The following is a 17,731-nucleotide window of genomic DNA, read 5'->3' as shown; positions in this document are numbered from 1 at the left end:
TATCCGTGCGTGTGTGATGTGTGTGTGACACGCACTGGAACGAGGCCAGATGTGATGAAGAAAAAGAAAGAGGGGGTTCGGTAAGAGGCAGATAGTGATCTAGCGTCTGTGGAGGGAGGGACAGAGTGGGCCGGTCCCAAGTAAACACATCGAGAGGATCAGAGGGAGAAATTACCCTCCGCTTATAATACTGCAGCAGTAATAATTACTCTCAGAGACGGAGAGGGAACATGTGAAAGAAGAGCGCGCTCGTGTTTGGAGCAAACCTTTGTTTTAGCGCCATTTTAGAAAATTGGAAACAGCTTTTCTCCATGTATGTTTGGTTTGTTTGCTGTATTTCTATCTTAGGAATCCCTTAAATTCTAAATATGTCCAAGTGGTAACGTTTTAAAGTGATGGATAAATATGAAGCCAATAGATCACTTCCAGGATTTGGTGTATGTGAAGTTACTACAAAGGATTCTGGGCAGCTAGAGACCTCTCCGATAGAATTAGTCTTCTTTTCCCTCTATTACTCTTGACAGTTAGATTGTGAACAATACTTTACAGAACGAAACTCTTAATTCTTTGATGGACATCAAAAAAAAGTTCTTGGGTCTAATCCATCCCCCAACTCTGGATTTGAGCTTTAACACCCTGATAAGCCTCAATTTGTGGCATCGCCGTGAGTTCCAAACCAGAAAATGTGCCCTCGTCCCCGGAGAATCTGCTAGCGCTGTTAAAGCCCACAAAAGTCAGGCTCCTATTGACTGTCGGTGAAGCATCACCAGCGAGTGTCTCCCAGCAACATCCAGCATTCATCTGGATTGTTTTTGCCAGCTCTGGGAGAGACATCTCCATGTAAATAATTCTAAACTACACCATTAAAGATAATAGAAATAACATGTGGACTTTATTTTTGGGTGGATTTTGAGTCAGACAAAAAGGCTCGCATAGTTCCAGGAACGTTCTCCAGACAAGCTACAGAACTTGCTAAGCTGCTGTCATAACAGCATTAAAAATGTTGTTGACATCTGGGTTAGGACGAGACAGGGAGGCCCCTCGCTCGTCGGCCCCCGTCACCCTTTCACTTTGTAAAATTCCAAATGTTTTACTGACACAGGACCAGATTTGTAGCTTGTTTGAACTGTATTTAATCCCACTTGCATTGTAAATTAAGAACATGATAGCAGATTAATAGAGTGCCGTCCGTTGCTTGTAAAACTAGAAGTGTACATTACGGACCTGGTCCAAGGCTAATCGCCCACTCCTCTATTATTATATGCAAATCGACTGCGGAAATCATTATATATGTCTGGGTATGCATCCAAAAATATGAGACTTATGTTTCCTTTAGTTTTTTCATGAAGGTTCATGTTACATTTCCTAAGGAATTACTGAAAATGAAGGGAACAAAAATCTGGATTTGACTCAAAATGTAAAGGGTTCCTCCTTGGCCGGGGTTCCAGTCCTCCTCCAGGTTCCGTGAAGAATGTCCAGCTAGTCCCCGTGCAGTCCTGCTGACAGACAGACATGGACCGTCCAGACGCCAGTGAGGGACAGGAACCGGGGCTACCAGACTCTGAACTCAGCTGCAGAGGAACAGCCAGGCTTTCAGCCACATTGTGGCTGGAAATCAGATTTTTTAATAATCTGACAGGAATCCATATCCATAAGCATCGTGGCGTGGCCTCCATCTATAGCTCCTATTTTTGGCCATTTACCCGCAGACGTTTACTGCCTGTGAGCCTCTCTGAGTGTAACTCATGGAACTGAAGTTCCTCACAGGCGGCGTGAGGAGGACACATGCTGAGGCTCTCCAGGCAGCGTGCTGAGCTGCAGCTGAACACCAGCCTGTGGCGGATTACCGTGATTGATAGAGGATGATGAAGCCATTTGTACAGTGTAAAATGGCTCGTTTATGATGGATGTTAAGTTGCACGCATTCCCTCTCATTACTGGCATGGAAAAAGAAAGACATTTGTGTCGCCAACCTGTGTGTGTATACGTGTGTGTGTGTGTGAGTATCTGCCCGTGTAAGGCTTGAAACGCATCAGATTATCACTTCCACAAGAACTGAGGAAACACATCACCTGTCTTGGGGTTTCTTTCGTAGGTGTGTGACCTGTCGTTCAGCCTGAAGAAGATGCTCAGCAGACACAAGCTCACACACAACCCGAACCGGCCCATGGCGGAGTGCCAGCTGTGCCATAAGAAATTCACCAGGAACGACTACCTCAAAGTACACATGGAGAACGTCCACGGAGAGACGGAGAGCTAGAGCCGGATCTGGGAACGATCCGGTCCCTCTCATCGAGCTCAGCTCCAGCTCTGAATGAGTATTTCAAACCTGAAACCGAAACTGTACATTTGCAATTTTTTCTGTTTTACTGTTTGGATTATTTTGGGGGAGATTTAAATCCAACAAGCAGCTGCAGAGCTGCCGTTTCTGGTCACATGATCTGGTGGGTCTGTCCCAGTTCCAACCAGTGTTACTGTTCTTCCTGTCAGGCCTCCTCCACTGTAGCGATTACTGAGCAACGGTCTGAATATTTTACTGTACATCTGTGGCCAGTTACCAGCCTTCTGCAGCCAAAGATATTCGTTGTTCCTAGATTTCCTGCATGCTTTTTACATGTTTACACTCTTCTGTTACATGGACGCTTGAACAGGAGAGCTTTTTGAAAAAAATCTGAAAAAGATTCTATGACCTTGTCACATTTTTTTAATGACCCTTTTTTCAGATTTAGCTCATTTTTCAAAGATATTCCAAACACCAGAAAGTTTAGTTTAGATAACCAGAAGAATGCTTGATGACGGATTTCTGATTTTATGTGGTTGCTAAAACAACTACAGGAACACTGAGTCACATGGATAACTTGAGATGAATCCCTTATTTTGTGAGGAACTCCTGTCTCAGACGGGACGTGTGTGAAGACCAGTGGTGCTCATCGAATCTTACTGTTGCTGCGTCCCTTCACAAGAGGGACAAAATGTACTGTGTTGTAAATGTTGCAGTTGAGCGGCCGAGGGATATTGTGCCTTAGACGACATGTCGACCTTTTCTGATGTATTTCACTTGAAGTGCAATCTTGTCCGGATTTATTCCCAGATCCATTTTATAAATGCACATCTGTTTACTTTGCATCTGTAGACTATGAATCGTCAGTTCACACGTTTGTATTTTTAGACACATGAAACCTCATCACCTACCAAACATCCGTCTCCTCCGGTCATTCTAATTATGTGTTTGCAAAATGTTGATGTTGGGCCTGGAAGAAGAAAACGCTTTGAGAGTTGATTAAAAGTGTTGGTGTGTTGTTGTTAATCTAACCTCTATTCTTGGGTTGGCAGTCTGCTGGGAGTGATGGCTAATTAAGGCCCCCCCCGAGGCCTCAGTCACCACCCGCCTGATCAGTAAAGCCACACAGTAAAGAGAAGCTCTGATGGTTTCTCTCTGTGGATGCTGGGACGCGTTCTCACGTCCACCCCAGCAGAGGCTCTCCGCTGTCCCACGATTCAGCTCTGTGAGAATGTGATGGACCAAAGACTGCGAGCTGCTCGCATCAGTGAAGGTTATCAAATGGGCTGCTGTTCCAACTCAATAAATCTCTTCATGTACGTGTTAAAATATGTCTCTCACTTCTTTACATGTTTATATAACAATGAACTCATCAAGTTCAGTTGCGTTTCCCCTCCATCGCACGCACGCAGTGTTGAAATCGTGTGCCCTGATCATCGTCTGTCAGGCTTTGGAGGAGCCTGGTTTCAGATGACTCTGGTTCTTAGATTATGTGGCTGCGTTGACCTTCTCTCCCTCTGGAGCTCACCTCACTGCAGGGCCAGGCAGGGCGTGGGGGCCCCGGCCGCCCGCCAAGCTCGTGCTGCCCGCCGCCTGCTCCTTAGTGGCGAGACCTCCAGGCCGAAGTGACGCACTCTGGAGTCCGCTGGTGTTTATCCTGCAGCTTGTAAACAGTAGTAGTAGTAGCTGGGATGCCCACTTGTCTCTGCTGAACTGGCTGTTGAGATACGCAGGCTTCGTCCTGTCCCCTACAGGAAGTCGGCCTGCGCCTGTCACCCTACGGTTCCCTGGTTTTCCATTTTCGTCTCACAACATGTGATTTTCTCGTGGGACTTTCCCAGTGACCCGATACCTCGGTGATCTTGTCCTCCACTTCAATCAAACTTTTTCTCTGCACCCCCGACTGCATGCGTCTCCGCTTCTGCGGGGTGTATCATGCCAAAACTCCCAGTCAATCTGTTTCTAATTGCATGTTTTTACTGGAAGCCCCAGTTTCCTGTGTTGCCTCCCCGTTAGTGAGTGTGGCCAGACTGGGCCCCGACCAGTTTCCACAGAGCCCAGCGCCAGCCCTGCCCACTGCACAGGAGTATCATTACCATGCTGGCTCGGGTTTATAGCAAACCACTGTCACGTTAGGAATGACACGGACACGCTTGTCTGACCTGTGTGTTTGGTCTGTGTTACCACAGCAACAGGTAGCCTTCCTTTGACCAGTGAATGTGGAATGTGTTTGCCCAGAAAAGAGTGCCATCCAGAGGAATTTTAATAGATCGGGCAGGGTGTGTTTGGGTATTCTGGGTCACACTTTCAGCTCGGATGGACATTCCCTCAAAGCCACATTGCCATGGAGACAGACTGCAGCACTCTGGTACCTAAAGGCCTTGATACTGAATACCAGCAAAGGTCATATGTCTGACCAAAGTGCCAAAGGGCTTGAGCCAAAATGTAGCCCGACTGAAGAAAACATGCCATTCTCACGATATTTCTGTTGTGCTGCTGAAGATGTTTCTAATTTAATCGTCTGACTCCACTTCAGGCGGCAGTCTTGGGTCAGAGGGACGGCGAATCCTTTATTAGCGGGAAATCGGGAGAGAAACAGTCACTGCCACCTGAATCAGAACAAATACTGGCGTGTTGTAGTTGTTCGACAGAATTTCAAAGTAATTGAATTGTTGCATTGATAATAATCATGGGATGTGTGTTGTGAAGGGGTCGTGACCTCTATGGAGCGTTTAGGGCCTTACAGCTCATTGTTAAGCAGTTTCCAGCTTTCAGGCAGCTTCTCTCAGCTCTGAGCAACTCTGTCCATTAGCTCTCAAGCACCAGACTGCGGGCAAAGTCAGCATCCAGCACATACAAGTGGAACCCGAGCAAATCCTCTTAACTGCGTTTCATTCACAAAAAGTTAAAATCGCTGTGGGGATGTTTGAATTATTATGTCAAGACAAAAGGTCAAAAGAAATTGTTTCAGTCTTTCTGCATCAAACTGTCTTTGCTGGTTATTAAATCCTGCAAAGTCAGAATCCATCCGTACTGATGGCAGGCAGCACGGCCAGCTTGTTTATGTTGAAACTGCCTGCAGGAAATGGAACCAACTTTAAAGCAGCGGGGCACAATGGTGCCGCCGACAAAGACGAGAACTCTGCAAAACACAGCTGAACAGCCGGCCAGGAAACAGTCCTGAACAATTGTCTCCTTTTCCCAGTTTTGTCCCCTGTAGGAGTTTAGTGGTCCAGGGAATGCTAAGTTTAGCTGCTGAATGAACAAGAATGCTGTTTTTCTTGTAAGTGGGATGAAGAAGAAGAGATGAAGGCGTCGCAGCTCGGAGGGTCCACGTCCGTCCCGTCAGCACGTTGTTGCTGTGTGTCGTCACTCCTCGGTGTCATTAGGACTACAGTCCTCACCTCACACACTCCGGGGTGGACGTCTGAAAGTCCTTTATGATGTGTGATCCTACGAAATGCACCAGCAGCCCAGAGAGTGATGCTGATGTTTAAGCCACCCGTCGAAGACCCGTCGCCCAAGAAGAGTCTAAAATATAGATTCATGTATCAGCTCTTTGTTTTATATGAAAAAGCTCTGCAGCCAGACTTCTTCTTCCTCCTCGTTTGCGTCCTGACTCACGTTGTTCAGAGATTTATTGTTGGATGATTCGTAGGGTTGCCAACCGTCCCTTATTAGCCGGGACGCCCTGTATTTGAGCTAAAAGAGGCGCGTGTGCGTCAAATATGGAGCGTACGGTTGGCAACCCCAGTGATTAGTGATGGAGAAGACTCAAGCAGTCCAGCCGGAACATTCCTGCCAGAGTGAGGAGAGACCCCACTGCTGCTCATCCTCACCTTCACTGGGCTTTTACTGTCTTGGCCCCGTAATCTTGGTCTTTCCACACACTCTCACCTGGCCCAACACAAATAACACCCAACTCCTGCTGGGCTGGAGAAGCACTTAGGACAGGAGAGGCCAGAGGTAATAACTGAGAACACACACCGAGACCGAGGCTGGATTCCCCTCTGCTTCAACACATTAGAAATGAAGATGAAACAAAGTAAAGGCTTGTTTTAATACATGCAAAATATCCTCATTCTCTTTCATGCCAAATGTAGATGTGGAACAGCGGCGAGCAATCTGAGGAATTAACTTCATTCAGTGACATAACATTGGCCTTATTGTCCTCACTCATGTTTTGAATTTTGTGGCATGTTTGAACTTCGGTCCTGTGTGAGTTTGGAGAAACCAAACACCACAGCCAGGGTCTGTTTCCCGTCAGAGCAGCCGGAGAAGCAACACTGAGATACACACCTTTCATGTGCTGATTTAGGTTTTGCTCCAATGAGCAGTCTCTCTCTCACACACACACACACACGTGCGCGCGCGTGTGCGCACACAAACACACCCACACGTGTGCACACGGCTGAACATACATGCAGACACCATCCGTGTGGAGAAAGCCCTCCAGTGTCTGTGGCCCTGGTGAAAAGTGAGGTGGGACGGGGTTTCCGTCTGGTCCCTGTGAATTAACCACACTGAACCTGTTAACCTAGACCACACACACACTCACTCTCTCTCTCACACACACACACACACACACACAAACACACACACGTATGTGCACTGAATGATAATTCGCCCACCACGCAGGCACATCATGTGAGTGAACAGCTGCTTGCGCCAAAACACATCTATCTTCCACAGGAAGCCATTGGTCAAACAAATGTAATGAATCTGTTGTTCTTGTCTTGTTGACCGTGTCTCCCTCCCCTCTCTCTCTCTCTCTCTCTCTCTCTCTCTCTCTCTCTCTCACACACACACACGAACATTGAAAAACTTGTTTGAGCGTTCTTGTTCTGACTCCATCCAACAGAAACAGTAGAGTAGAGAGAGAATCAAGGTCATGGACCTCTTTCATAAAAGAGCACTGCTTCACTCTGAGTCGGTCTCAGTGTTCCATCAACAAAAGCCTTTCTAGCTTGTGTGTGTGTGTGTGTGTGTGTGTGTGTGTGTGTGTGTGTGTGTGTGTGTGTGCGCATGCATACACGGAATGTTGTGAACCGTTCATTAGAAAGAGACATCAGCTTGTATTGATGCAGGAACATTAAACTAAAACGTCTCCTAATCACTGACAGTGCATGAATGAGTCCTCGCCCTGCAGATGTTCCATCCTCATGGAGGCCGAAGGAAGATCAGACGGCGCTGCGCTTCGCCGCCTCTGTGCTGTCATCACTGCCACATGATTTATAGAGCCCCGTGTCCATGCTCACTTGTTGGAGAGCTGATAAAATAGGGAAGCTGCAGATACCTGTTCCCCTGAGTGGTGGTCTGTGAGACATCAGCCTTGATCCCATAACTCCAGGAGCCCAGCCCTGTCACGCTGAAGAATGAGCGAGTCTCAGCCAGGTTATGGAGTAGTCAGGGCCTTCACGTTCTCATAAATTACATCCTTGTTATAAATAAAATCCTGTCCACAGAGAAGAGGTGGTGAAATCCAGCCTCTGCTCTCCTAGAAATGATGTAGGTGACACTTTCATCTGTAGGAAGCTGCACACGCAGAGAGGAATGTTTAAAATGAAAATCAGCGATTGAGTAACCTCATTTTCACTCTCAGGTTTCAGCCGGCGTCTGTTTACCGCCGCCGTGTCCTTGAATGAGCCTTTGATGCAACAGCCCTCAGTCTTTGTCCCTCAGTAGCAGACAAAGATGTTTGCGCAGGACTTTCCGCTTGTTTCTCCTGACAAACCCGTATATTTAACCTCGGCACCAAACCTTTTCAGCGGCTGCGCTCACATCTCCTCACAATTTGAGCTGATAGCATCACAAGGTTAGTCATGCACAGCAGAGCTGGAGGCCGCTCACACGGCGGCGCGCTATCTGAGAGCCGTTGTGCTCAGAGTCATTTGGAACCGTCTGCTCAGTCTTCGGCTCCATTAAGCAGAGTTATTTACTGTATTTGTTTTCTTTCCTGCAGCGTTGACGCGAGCGGCCGCAGGTGCAGGCTGAGCTGAGACCTCAGGCCAGGACCACCACACGCCGCCGTCTCTGAGGGGAAATAATGGACCTTCCTTTTGGACAGACCTGAGGTCAAAACCTCTGATTCACTCCCCAGCTGATACGGACCATTTGAATGGAATTGGTTCCTGTAAATGTGTGCGTGTGTGTGTTTAGCTGAGGAACAAAGGCTGAAGCAATTTTCAGCTAAAAATCGGTTTTGTATAAAATGCCATTTTCACTCTGCTGGAAGAATAATTTAATTTGACAGGTTTTGTTTTAGGATCTTCATGGAGTGCAATTTCTGGGATGTTAAATTTGAAATGAATTCAGCCAGGACCACCCAGCATGATGAATGGTTTAGTCCAGGTGTCTTAGCAACCGTGAGAATATCGAACACAATTTGAACAGCAACATATAAAGCCAGTTAGATGAGAAGAGTAGAAAGTAACATAAAAAACAAATTCAGTTGCTGCCTGAAAGGAAATTATAATGTTAGCTTAGTTTAGCTCAGCTTAGCTTAGCTTAGCTTAGTTTAGCTCAGACTGGAAACGGGGACCAGGATGCTTGACTGTCTAATCCATATTAATACTATTTGACAGCTTTTTGTACAAATTATTTGACACACAACGGGCAAGTTTTTAAGCTGAACTAAATCTGCTGCTGTAGGTGCATCTAATGGATAAACCTCAGTGCTCATCGTGTAAAACTAGTTTAACCTTTTAATAGTCGTGTGATTCAGGTGAGCATGAAATTGAGTTTATGGCAGAGAGTGAGAAAAGCGGACACACAGAAGCAGTGGGACTGTCGGGTAAAAGCTGGATGTGACGCTCACACCAGAAAAGTGATTTAGTTCCGACATCTTGGCCAGTTTGGCTGCCGTGGAGGTTCGCGACATCTCGTTGTCCTCCAGACCTCCGACCCGAGAGCTCGCCAAATGAAGGTGGATGAGAGGTCTGGAGGTCCTATCCTTTTGATCAATTTCAACGTACATTAAACACACACACGCACACACACACACACACACACTAAAGAGACGTCAGTACTGGCGTGCGCTCTTCATGAGCTCCTCCTCCGTCCTCTCGTCTCTCATCTCAACATCAAACAAGTTGGAGACAATTCGATGCTACCTCAGGACGCCCGGCGCTGTCCCTGGTACTGAATGAAGGGCAGGACAGAGATGGGACTTCACAACTGTCCACCTCCATACTGGGCTTTTAAATTAAAATTCGGTTCATAAATCTATTTCTTCCATTGCTGCAAATCACGCCATGAAACCCGAAGCGCAGTTTTGTTCAGTGAGCAGAAGAACGAGAGAGGAACGGCATGACAGGACCGCGAGAGACACGCAGGTCCCCTTTCAGACAGCCCCTCGTCCTGCTGGCCACATTGGCTCGGCAGGTAGCTCTCAGTGGACCAAATATTCATTAAATCCTTTACTGCTGTGTCTTGAAAACAGATGTTCAAAGTATCCAGAGTCCCTGAACTGCGTGAAGACACTTCTGGCTTCACTACTGCAGAGAAGTTTTCGATTTGGACACAAATGTTTCAGAGGCTCCAGCATCATTAAGTCACTTAATTTGATGACCCCCTTTTTTATTTCCCAAAATGGTCAAGATGTGAAAGCACAGGTGGCAAAGGTACACAGCTCATTATTCAAGTACAAGTACAGACACGAAGGTAAAAAAAACCCATCCTGGATCAAAATACTTACTCAGGTAAAAGCAAAGTACAGGCTCGTCATTGTTCTCAAATGTATGAAGTAAAAAGTATCGAGAAGGTTCTTTCACACTTTGATTCTCAAAAACACACAATTAAAAAACAGACAAAAGCAATACAACTGACTCTTGTAAAGTATTATTTGAAATAAAGTATCCACTCTATAGTGCAGCTTTTAGAGAACAAAATAATAGAACATAATCAAAACAATATATAAAAAAAATGAAGACAAACAGAACCTCTGGGTTCTTAGGTTCGTGCAGGATCTGTGCAAGCGTCCCGTTGGTTCTTGGTTGCTCCCCGTGTTCGGACACAGTCACGGGTTCAGCGTTGTTGGTGACTCACCGGCAGGATGAGAAATATGCAAAAACATGCAAATCTGAATGATTTATTGGATAAAAAGACGTGATTGTGGCATCTGGACTTTTTCACGTCTATGCTGTGTAAGTACAACATATGTTTAAGATTGCGGCTCATTCAAGTGATTTTTTAAACGTCTGAGAGCTCTCTGAGGTTTCAGTAGCCTGATCTGTTGGCCCTCACATCTCTGGAAGTCATAAGCGAGCTAAATTGTAGTTTATCCATGTGTCATTGAGTTTTCAAAACAAACTGTAACTCTAGATAGTGAAGGTAGAAAGCCGGGCCGCATCCGCCAGGCTGCTTGGCCGTGTCACGGGAACAGGACGGTCTGGAGGGGCCTTGTTTGGAGTCAGGGAAGAAACACTTTCGCCCAGGTCACCACGGCTTCCATTCGCCGTCTTTGTTCTCCGTTTCAGCGTTTCAGTTTGAGTTTCATTAAAAGCATGAAACTGAATCCATCTCTTTGTACGTCCACCAAACAGGAACTGTGGTGCAACCTAACTGAAAGCAGATCATCCTGACCTTCATCGGTGGACCGGGCTACACGTCAGTGTGTGTGTGTGTGTGTGTGTGTGTGTGTACACATCCATAATCTCTGCTTGTGAAAGTCCAAGTGTCACTTTCTCTATAAATGGCTTGCATTGCCCAACAGGAACACGTATTCACTGTGAATGACATCATTTAGCCCTCAGTCATATTAATGATTATTTCATTCTCTCCTGCTGCCAAGGAGACGCCCACCTCTAACACACCAACACACTTCGCAGCAGAGTTTCCACGAGCTTGAAGCGTCCCTGCTGCCGCCTATGAAGCCAACAGGAGTCCACCAAACATCAATGAGATGTCATGCATTGTTTGGAGTAGATGCTAGCGGGCTGTCACACATGCCAGGCGGCGTCTCGTCCTCATCAACTCAAAATAGCTTTCACTTTTCTGACCTTACACAAAGCAGCTCGGCAACCAACGAGGTGTTAAAGGCCTGGCAGAGAGGCTGCGACTCCCAGCAAATTGCTGCTTTGATCTGCCTCCATTCGCTGCCTATTGAGGAAACTGAGCCTGTAATGTCGGGAGAAGAATGCGTCCAGAGCGCCTTCATGTGCTCCGAGCGGTTGCTGAAGCCTCAGTGTCCTTTTTCACGCTATTACAGGAGCTTCACAAGCAGGCCTCCTGGGAAAGAGAGTCAGCAGAGAAACGGCGAGGCAGCACATGAAGGGAAGAGCTTCCAGATGTGACATGTCAGCATCAACGACACCCAGTGATGAGGTGGGGATTGGGTGTGTGTGTGTGGGGTGGCTGACTGACCAGCTCTCAGTGTGAATGTGAACATCACTCAGAGAGACAGAGAAAATAATCTTTATTTCAATGGAATCTGTGTGTCCTAAGGTGGGGAAGGTCACGACTGCACGGGGACAACAAATACTCTGTTGTAGATGAGAGAGAGAGTGTGTGTGAGTGTGTGTGTCTGCAAGAAACACACACGCACACACACGCATACACACACACACACACACACATATGCAGTCTTTAATTACAGACAAGCTGGTTCTACTGTGCATTTATGATCTTGCCTTGGCATGTCGGGAGGCAGGAACGTCCATGCTGAGCATCAAGAGCACACACTGAGCTGCACGTCCTGGAGCTCATCCTCAGCCACCACCTCTCCAGGTGACCTCTCCAAATCAAGGAGAGACTTACATGAAAGGAGACTCCTGCTCTTTGTTCCATTTAATAGCTCTTCTTTCTATTTCCTGACACGTCTGTATTTTATGGCTAATGAAATATTGGCAGCTGCTGGTTTTGTTTTGTTTTTTTAATTTGGAACCAGGAACAGGAAGTACAAGGTGTTTTTCCATACGTCAGTGCCGCTGGTGATTGTTCAGACAAAGATTTCAAAAGAAGAGTTTTGCTATCACACTTTTTACATGGATAGAAAACTTGACCTCAGTCTTATTTATGTAGCGTGGCTTCTTAAATCCACATTCACTGTTGGAAAACAGTGTTTATGATAAGTGAAGGGGATGAAGGTCTGGTCACCCAGTAAACACCAGGATAAGGTTTGGAAAGGATTGTTTGGTTTGGTTGTAAAACACAATGTTATAAATGGCTTCGACACAGCGGTAACCACGGTCGCCGCGTGACGTTGAACCGCCATCAAGAATCCTAACTGCCATTCTTTCCCTCATGACGCCACATAAATTGAACACATTACCCAGAACGCCATGCGACGTTGAGAGGTTGAGGTCATTTCAGTGGTGGGACGAGCATCCACATGGAGGGTGACGTGCTGAACACCTCCCAGCTCCCTGGGGGGTCGGCCGTCTTTGCTGGGCTGAATGAAATCTGGAAACCTTTTCTTGATATCGACCTCCTTCAAACCCGTTGATTTGATGTAAACACATCGCTTGTTCTTCTGCTGTATTTCTAACAAACAAGACCTCAAAATTAAACATTATGACTTCAATTATACATCTGTGACTGGAGGAAAAGTCCAACTAAACCCACCCACCATCGCACACTTTCTGCCTCCATACACAACAAACACACACTTCCTGCACTGGCACTGAATGCTGGCAACGGAGGTGATGAGAAAAATCCTCTATAATGAAGCTAATTCCTCAGATTCTGGCTTGCGCGAGTGTGTGTGTGTGTGTGTGTGCGTGCTCAGTGGAGTGCAGTATGTGTATTTGCACATACCATCGCTGAGTCTGCGGGCCATATGGAATATACTGTACACCCAGAGAGGGGAAGCCCAGCTGGAGAAGTCGGAGCTGCTGAATTCCTAAAGAGAACAACATGTCCAGCGAAAATCAGCGAGGCTGAAAAACATGTGGAGGTCGCTTGGATACCTCGTCCAACGCAGTCACCAGGTCGCCTTCATTAGCTACAAGGCACGGCTTAGGCTGATTCTGGTTAATGGGTAATAGAGAGTCCACTGGGCTCGGCGTTTCCTGCTGGGCACAAAGTCACTCTTATAAGCATTAAGCCAGATGTCAACCAGATGCTGCTGGCCTCACTCCAGTTCAAAGAAACAATTAGACACAATTATCGCAACATATAAATGAATTTCATCCGTGATTAAAATGTTTGGCGTCGGGGGCGAGCAGGACACACGGCCAGGTGGTTGTAATCTCAAAGTAGTCACAGTGGGGCTTCGCTGAAAGAGAGCAAATGAAAGAAAAACCTGCTGAGCTGTTTATTCAGGCACTTGTGTGTCTGGTCAAGTGCCCCCCCCCCCCCCCCCCCCCGCATGTTCACCCACCAGCGCAGGCATCTGTCCCTTAATACCACTTTAATGAAGGTCATTCATTTTAATGGAGCCTCATTTCAAACTCCAGTAATTAAAGCGTGCAGCGGATTGTCTGGGAGGTTGTTGACACACTGAGAGTTCCAGCAAATAAACATTGCTGCAAGCCAACAGGCGCCTGGAATCCAGGCAGCTCCCAGTCTTGAACAGGAGGAGGCGCAGCTCTGAGGAGAATCAAAACCATGTTGCGCAGATGAAAACCACATTTCGAGACGTGGCGAGAAGGATGACAGGTGGCTCGATCGCGGTCGTAGAATAAAGCAGGAATTGGCTCTAATGGGGTCTGACAGGCTGAGAACTCAGGAAGAACGTTCCAATGAGATGCTGATGTCAGGCGTTGGACCACAGATGAAACCTGCACACTCCATGGAGGTAGAGGACCTTCACGATGCTTCCTCACAGCTCACCTCCAAGAAACACCGGACGGGAGGGACGGTGTGTTTAGATTCCTCAGGTGAAGAGGGTGACGAGGACAGCTGCACTCACACTAGCGCACACATGCAGTTCTGTTGTTTTAAACGTCTCCCTGCATGTGTCCAGACGGTTTCGAACATCCCTGGGCAGTTCATGTAGCTGCTCCACAGATTAGAGAGATCTGTCTTTCTAGGTGTGTCATCTACCCAGCATGCCTTGCTGCTTGCTGGTGTCAGGTGGTATAATGTTGATGTACGATGTGTGAAGAGGGGTTTTGTTTTATCTCCTGCGTGGTGACATGGGACGGTTGTTTTATCTTCAGCATGGAGGCATGAGATGCTCGTCTCGCCCCTCCACCTATCAGCCTCCTGAGGGGCCTGATGAAAGTGCAGGGCCACCTCGTCCAGACGCCGCACATCCATTAGAAGAGCAACACGTCAAACAGTGAGGGGAGAGGGGAGTCATCCGCGGGACGAGGGGAGATAACAGCGAGAGGAGATCTTCGTACTCTGTTGTAATGCAATAAAATCACAAGATTATGAATCCATCTGTGTTCAGATTCCTCACAAAACCTCAAAGATTTCCAACACAGCTGAAAACACAAAGAAGAGATCACGACTGCACGAGCCACAACTTTATTAAGAGAATCAGAGAGCACAGCGAAGTGCAATCACTCAAGAAAACAAACCGGCAGAGGGACATTGAAACAATGGCTACTTTGTCTTGTATTTCTACGCTGAGCGAACGGCACATAAACCCACTTTGAAGTGGTTTTGGAGGGCTAATGATCCAAATGAATGAAACCAAATGTTTCTATTTTTTGCCTCATCTTTAACAAATAAAAACAAAATGAGACATCCATTTGGAGGCAATTGGCAAGCGGTCAGATCTGAACTTGTATCAATAAGGTTGCGATGAATTTCTGCCGTCTGTCCTGCAGGCTTGGTGACATTTGAATCTGTGAGCGTCTCGCTTCTCTCCCTCTTTGCGTTTCCTGATTGCTTCCACACACTTGAAGCAGGTCCAGCTGGAGACTGTAAAAATAAACTGCATGTTCAAAAATGGGTAGATTAGCCCTTTTAAATTGGTTTCTTTTCATGTTTTTCGCATCGCTGTGTGTCCAACCTGGTCGGAGCCAACAGGGAGAACAGAGACTTGAAAGTGTGTGTGTGTGTGTGTGTGTGTGTGTGTGCTGCGCTGCATGGGAACCAAGAGGAGGGCAGAGAAATACTAATTGGCTAGAAAGTGGAGCATAAGACCTGTCGCCTGCCAGATGTCTCTGTGAAAACCGTTAGCGAGGCGCAGGTCCACCATGAGGTGTTGGAGACCTGCGCAAGCGTCAGACGGAGCTGTCAGGAGCTGCTCCTGCTGGACACCTGGGCTGCGTTTGGAACGTCCCCTCGCACGATATGGTCAATTAGTCTTTGTGTGGTGTTGAACCATTTGTCAAGAAGCTGTAAACGACTTCCAGCGACTTCCACAATCGTGCATTGTGGCCTTTCTTGCTGCTAGCTAGTAGAATTTGACACTGAATCGTCCTCAGACATGTCGGCCGTAGAGTCGTCTGCACCTTTGCCCGTCAGCAACATTGCAAACATGATTATTATGAGACCTACAGGATCATTGCTGCGAAGCGGCTCACCCAGGAAACTATCTTGTTAAATAGTTGGGAAATTCTTGCGTGAGTCACAACAACAATGGTAGGACTGCTTTAGGGCGACTCGCACCGGGCGATGTGCCTGAGCACGTTGGTCCTCCACACGCTGGTTCACTGTGTGAGCCGAGCATCATGGCGCGGCTGAAGAAGCCGCTCAGCCAGGTCACCAGCTGGGTCAGACATCACGCTCCCATGCGCGTCATATTTCTCTATCAGTCGGAATAAGGCACCTGGCACGTACCTGTACGAGCCGGAATATTGGGCCATGCTAACATGACAATGGGACAATTTCCTACACAGCTGTATGCAACTATGTATCCGTGTGTTGCCATGACGACCCCAAAGTCGAGGCGCACAACTGTAATCCATCTGTGGAGTCGTGTTTTTGTAATCCTTTTTCGTTGAAAGTCTTTGTTGGTTATTTTACGCTGATGGCTTTGTATGTTTGTTTATGAAAGTCAAGATGTGGTCTTCATAAAACAATATGGCGGTGCACATGCGGTACAGATGTTGTGGTGTTTGTTTATGGGCGAGAGTAATAACAATAATAATGATAATAATAATAACAACCATCCGACACAGGAGGACGATGGTGAGTGGGTGAGTTAGCGTCACCGGGCCCGACCCCCACCACCCTCATCCTGCGCTGTACACACGCTCCCTCCATGTTGTGTGTCATCTGTGTTTGTTTACTGTTAACAAGCGTATTGTGCAGCGTCGCTTCATGTGGTCGACTCAGACAAAAGAGAGTGATGAGTCACGATGATCTTTATCGTTACGAAATGACTTGAGGCTCTGTGTGATTTATGCAGGGATCCTACGAGCACATCACCCCGTGATGGCGGCGTAAACGCCCCTCGCTCACCGCAGGGGTGAGTTGAGGACAGAGGTGCTGCTGCAACACTAATTGAAGAGTTGTGTTTGATATATATGACACACGTGCTTTCATCAGTCTTTCATTTTTCTTTGGTACGTGATAAAACCTTTACTCGTCTCTCGTCACTCTTACAGCGACAGGGGGAGCGCGAGGCTTAAACCTCTAGCCAAACCCATCAGGGAGCTTAATTACAAGTAAGCTCAGTTTAATAAGCAGCGGATCGTATATCCCGGCCGGCGTGCGGAGGGCGAGAGGAACCTCTGGAGGCTCAGGAATGTCAGCGTTAGTGTGTAAAGTAGATGGTGGCAGGCCAGCAGTGCCTCAGCCTGGCGCTCTAATCCACGCTGGCGGGGAAAGTGACAGAGTAACCCCCCCACCACCACCACCACCACCACCGTGGCTGGTGGCGGCTCTCCAGCAAGGCACTTAAAGGGAAATTCTGGTATTTTCCCCCTTTTTTCCCAGGTTTTTATTATATGAACTGATCTGATAGCGAAAGAGAAAACAGAGCAGCAGAAAAGTGTTTGTGTCTAAGACCTGTAGAGGCCTTCATTCTTACCACTGTCAGATTGTTCTTTCCTCGTGTGTTTGTGTGTGTGTGTGTGTGTGTGTAGTTCAGTATTACAGGGGAATTTTAGTGTACTTCTTTGGTTGTAGATGAATGTTTTGCTGATGTCCATGTATTTTATTGTGATGGTCGTCTGTGCGTATTTGGTTCACAGTGAACTTTGAGAGAAACCTGAGTTCCGCCACTGCGTCTGGATCTCCTCCTACATGAAGCCACCAGGAGAAATTAGAAAACCAGAACGCGCTCTAACTGTTCCTCTGCCACACATCCGTAATGGAGCTCCTGGTTGCGTCTTGCTGACCGACAAAATGGTGGCAGCTGCTGAACAAGAACAGGAGGATTCATTCGTTTTGAGTTTTGAGCGCAAACACGTTTTACCGACTCTTCTGACTAGAATTGGGATTTGATGACATCACATTTTCTTATGCCGTAACCAAGCTGAGGAGGAGGAGGAGATCCAGGCTGACCTGCAGCTCATGAGCTTGAGAGGTGAGGATGGGATTGTGATACGACGCCCACAGAGGAAGAACACCTGCGTGGGACTGTTCTTCTTCTTCTTCTTTTATTAT

At 47.1% G+C, this 17,731-nt stretch overlaps 1 protein-coding gene across 1 annotated transcript in view; it reads left to right on the top strand.

Annotated features, from left to right (window-relative positions):
* prdm5 (PR domain containing 5) overlaps positions 1-3,563 on the top strand; it is a 29,148-nt gene extending 25,585 nt beyond the window's left edge. Inside the window, exon 16 of the mRNA XM_086223819.1 lies at positions 2,096-3,563. Within this exon, the coding sequence (XP_086079945.1) occupies positions 2,096-2,260 (165 nt within the window). The 3' untranslated portion in view covers positions 2,261-3,563. The remainder of the gene's footprint in view (positions 1-2,095) is intronic.
* Positions 3,564-17,731: the final 14,168 nt, after the last annotated feature.

The sequence above is a fragment of the Aulostomus chinensis genome, chromosome 14, assembly GCF_037954235.1.
Source record: "Aulostomus chinensis isolate RoL2024-O1b breed Wild chromosome 14, RoL_Achi_v1.0, whole genome shotgun sequence".
Classification (NCBI taxonomy): Eukaryota; Metazoa; Chordata; class Actinopteri; order Syngnathiformes; family Aulostomidae; genus Aulostomus; species Aulostomus chinensis.
Note: the sequence above shows the minus strand (reverse complement) of the source record. Positions and strands in the feature narration are given on the sequence as shown.